This window comes from Mirounga leonina, unplaced genomic scaffold (genome assembly GCF_011800145.1).
Source record: "Mirounga leonina isolate KUSES-001 unplaced genomic scaffold, KU_Mleo_1.0 Mir_172, whole genome shotgun sequence".
NCBI lineage: Eukaryota > Metazoa > Chordata > Mammalia > Carnivora > Phocidae > Mirounga > Mirounga leonina.
This window is the reverse complement of record NW_023270442.1, coordinates 13,841,133-13,844,580: the sequence shown is the minus strand read 5'-3', so window position 1 is coordinate 13,844,580 and position 3,448 is coordinate 13,841,133. Positions and strand designations below refer to the sequence as shown.

General features: G+C 47.2%; 1 protein-coding gene across 3 annotated transcripts in view; it reads right to left on the bottom strand.

Annotated features, from left to right (window-relative positions):
- The window catches only part of SON (SON DNA and RNA binding protein), a 32,433-nt gene that overhangs the window by 21,571 nt on the left and 7,414 nt on the right, over positions 1-3,448 (bottom strand). For 2 of the 3 annotated variants that reach the window (XM_035017630.1, XM_035017631.1), the window contains exon 1: positions 1-3,442. This exon is cut by the window's left edge and continues 248 nt beyond it. The exons of the other annotated variant lie outside the window; for it this stretch is intronic. In XM_035017630.1, coding sequence (XP_034873521.1) covers positions 1-3,428 — 3,428 coding nt within the window. In that variant the 5' untranslated portion in view covers positions 3,429-3,442. Of the gene's footprint in view, positions 3,443-3,448 lie in introns of those variants that run through there. 3 annotated transcript variants of the gene reach the window in all.

Below are 3,448 nucleotides of genomic sequence, written 5' to 3'. Positions count from 1 at the left end.
CGGCTGCGGCGGCTTGGGGTGCGGCTGCGGCGGCTTGGGGTGCGGCTCCGGCGGCTTGGGGAAATACTAAAGCTCCTCCTCCCCACAGATCTAGATCTTCTTCGACGACTTGGAGTGTGACTCCGACTCCGACGACTTGGGGTGCGACTGCGAGCTCTAACTGTTTTCCGGTTATCCCTGGAACTTGATCTTTTTCTTTTTCTTTCCCTGGACTTCGACCTGTGCTTTGGAGATCTTTTACGCTTCTCTTTTGATACAGATCGCCTTCCTCTGGACTTTGACCTTGACCTGCTGCTCCTCCTCCTGCGCCTTGAACGGGACCTTGAACGTGTTTGAGAGCGATGAGACTTGGACTTAGATGATCTCTTCCTTGCCCTAGAACGAGATTCACTGGTACGCTTGCGTGATTTGTGTTCAGAAGACTTGGAACGCTTACTTCGAGATCTTAACGAAGAGTCTCTTTTCTTCTCTTTCTCACCTTTATCTCGGTTTTTGTTTTTCTTGCTTTTCTCATGTGTATCCTTAACTTTTACAAAAATTTCATAATCATCTTTTTCCTCTGAAGACGACTCTGAAGCTCTTTCTGGTATACTGATTACAACTGGACTGGCAGCAGATTTGTCACGTTCAGCCTCACTTGCAAGTAAAGGTCCTTCAATACCAGCTCTAAGGCTTGTAAGGCGTTCCATGTCCTTAGGAAGTAACGGTCTCACTAAATCTGCTTCATTAATATCATCAATATTGGCAGAAAATCCTGAGTCAGACAGTATCTCTTTAGTAGGGAGAGGTACTTCTTTATCTTCTCCACTACTTTCTTTAGGACTGAGAGCAACTGCTAATGTCTGGTCACAGTCTTTTATAGATAATGGTCCTTCTGCATCCTTACTAATAAAATTATTAGATGGTAAATCAAGATGAATGTCTTTAGCAGGCAAAGGTCCCTCTATGTCAGCTTCACTACCACCACTAGGGCTAGTGGAAATTATCATGTCATGTTCAGTATCTTGAGTAGTTAACGATACTTCAACATCATAATTACTAACTGAACCGAGAGCAGATGCTGTGGTGAATTCAATACCCTTACTAGTTCCCATTGCATCAGGTTCAAGAGCAGGGGGACCAGCAGAAGACAGAGTTCCTCCATCAGCTTCACTAACACTAGAACAGGTATCCAATACTGTGCATTGTTTAGTCTCACTGATGGACAAAATATTCCCTTCACCAATTTCACCAACAGCACCAGTGCTGGCAGCAGACACTAATGTATTATGTTCCACCTCTTTAGCAACTAAATGATTATTTATATTAAGGTCTATATTTGTACCATGTTCACTTTCGTAAGGGTCGTTCTTCAGGTGTCCTTCAGCATGTGGCTCTTCATCTGAATTCATGGGAATCTCCTGTATGCCAATCTCTGGAGCAAGATTTTGATCACCAGAGAGTAAATTCACTCCTTTTATAACACTAGACTCCAGTATCATTGGTGTAGACTCTAAAACCATCTTAGTTGGTATTACTTGGGTCTGCTCTGAGACAGTAACAGCAGGCTCTGAAATTATCACAGTGGATTCTTGGACAGAAACAGATGGTTCTGAAACAACTGCATTAGGCTGAGGGACTGACACTGCTGGTTCCAGGCCAGGCACAGCGGGCTCCAGGGTAGAAACAACTGGCACAGGAGTGGTAACATGCTCTGACTCGGCCAAGGCCAGGGTCTCAGGGACAGCCTCAGCAGGTGGGTCTGGAACAGCCACAGCTGTTGGGTCTGCGATAGCCACGGCTGGGGTCTCCAGGACTGCCACAGCTGGGGGCTCTGGAACAGTCCCAGTTGGTGGTGGCTCTGGGACAGCCACAGCTGGAAGCTCTGAAACAGCCATGGCTGGAAGCTCTAGAGTGCTCTGTGATGGCTCTGGATTAGTTGCAGCTGGCTCTAAGAGAGACAGAGACACCTCTGGGGCAACATGTCCTGAAGCTTTCATGGAATCAAAGGTCTCTGCCGTCTCAGACGTAACTGAAGACTCTGATGTTAATACAGTTGGTTCAGCTGACATTATGGGAGTTTCAGATACCATGTAAGTCACTGCTCTCTCTCGAAAAACTCGATGTTCTTCTGCTACTACAGCAGACTCTACAGGTGTTGTAACTGAAGACTCTGGCTCTAATGGTGGTTCTGGAACAGTCACAGCAGCCTCTGATGCTAACACCGAAGGATCTGATGCTGACACCGAATAATTAGCAGGCAATGCCGAAGGCTCTGAAATCTCATTTTGACTCACAGAAGGTTCAGAGAGCGACACAGACTCTTCAGGAGGTAATGCTGGCACCTCAGTAGGCCAAGTGTTTTCAGCTGTTAATGCTGACTGCTCAGTAGGTAATGCTGGACCCTCTGGTGGTTCCTCAGGAGGCAATGGTGGTGTCATTGGCGGCTCCTCAGGTGGCAATGGTGGCATTGTTGGAGGCTCTTCAGGAGGCAAAGGTGGCACCATATATGCCTCTGTATATGTATCAGTATAAGAATCGGTGTAAGAATCAGCTGCCATAGACATCATTGAACGATCAGCAGTGTAAGATGACATCATAGATCGGTCAGCTGCAGAGTACGATGACATCATAGACCGGTCAGCAGCAGAGTAGGACGACATCATAGACCGGTCGGCACCCATGGACATCATAGATCGGTCAGCCATTGGGGACATCATGGAGCGCTCGTAAGCTGACATCATAGAGCGTTCATAAGCTGACATCATAGAGCGCTCAGCCATAGGGGACATCATAGAGCGCTCATAGGCTGACATCATAGAGCGCTCATAGGCTGACATCATAGAGCGCTCAGCCATAGGGGACATCATAGACCGCTCATAGGACATCATAGAGCGTTCGTAAGATGACATCATGGAACGTTCTGCAGCATAGGACATCATCATAGAACGTCTAGATGCTAACATCAGGGGTCTTGGTGCTAACCTGTATGGCCTGGGGGCTATTCTGTAAGACCTGGGTGCTATCCTATAGGGTCTAGGTGACATCCTATAGGGATCAGGAGTTAGTCTGTAGGGATCATGGCCTAATCTATAAGGGTCTTGCCCTAACCTGTAGGCATCATGACCTAACCTATAAGGGTCATGACCTAACCTATAGGGATCCTGAGCTAACCTGTAAGGATCCTGAGCTAACCTGTAGGGATCAGGAGATTTTGAACCCAACATAGCAGAATCTTGGGTACTAGATGCTAACATCTGGGCATCCATGGTACCAGATGCCAACATCTGAGCATCCATGGTGCCGGAGGCTAACATCTGAGAGTCCATGGTGCCTGATGCTAACATCTGAGAATCCATAGAGCTAGTAGCTAACATCTGGGAATCCATGGTGCTGGTTGCTAACATCTGGGAATCCATGGTGCTGGTTGCTAACATCTGGGAGTCCATGGAGCTGGTTGCTAACATCT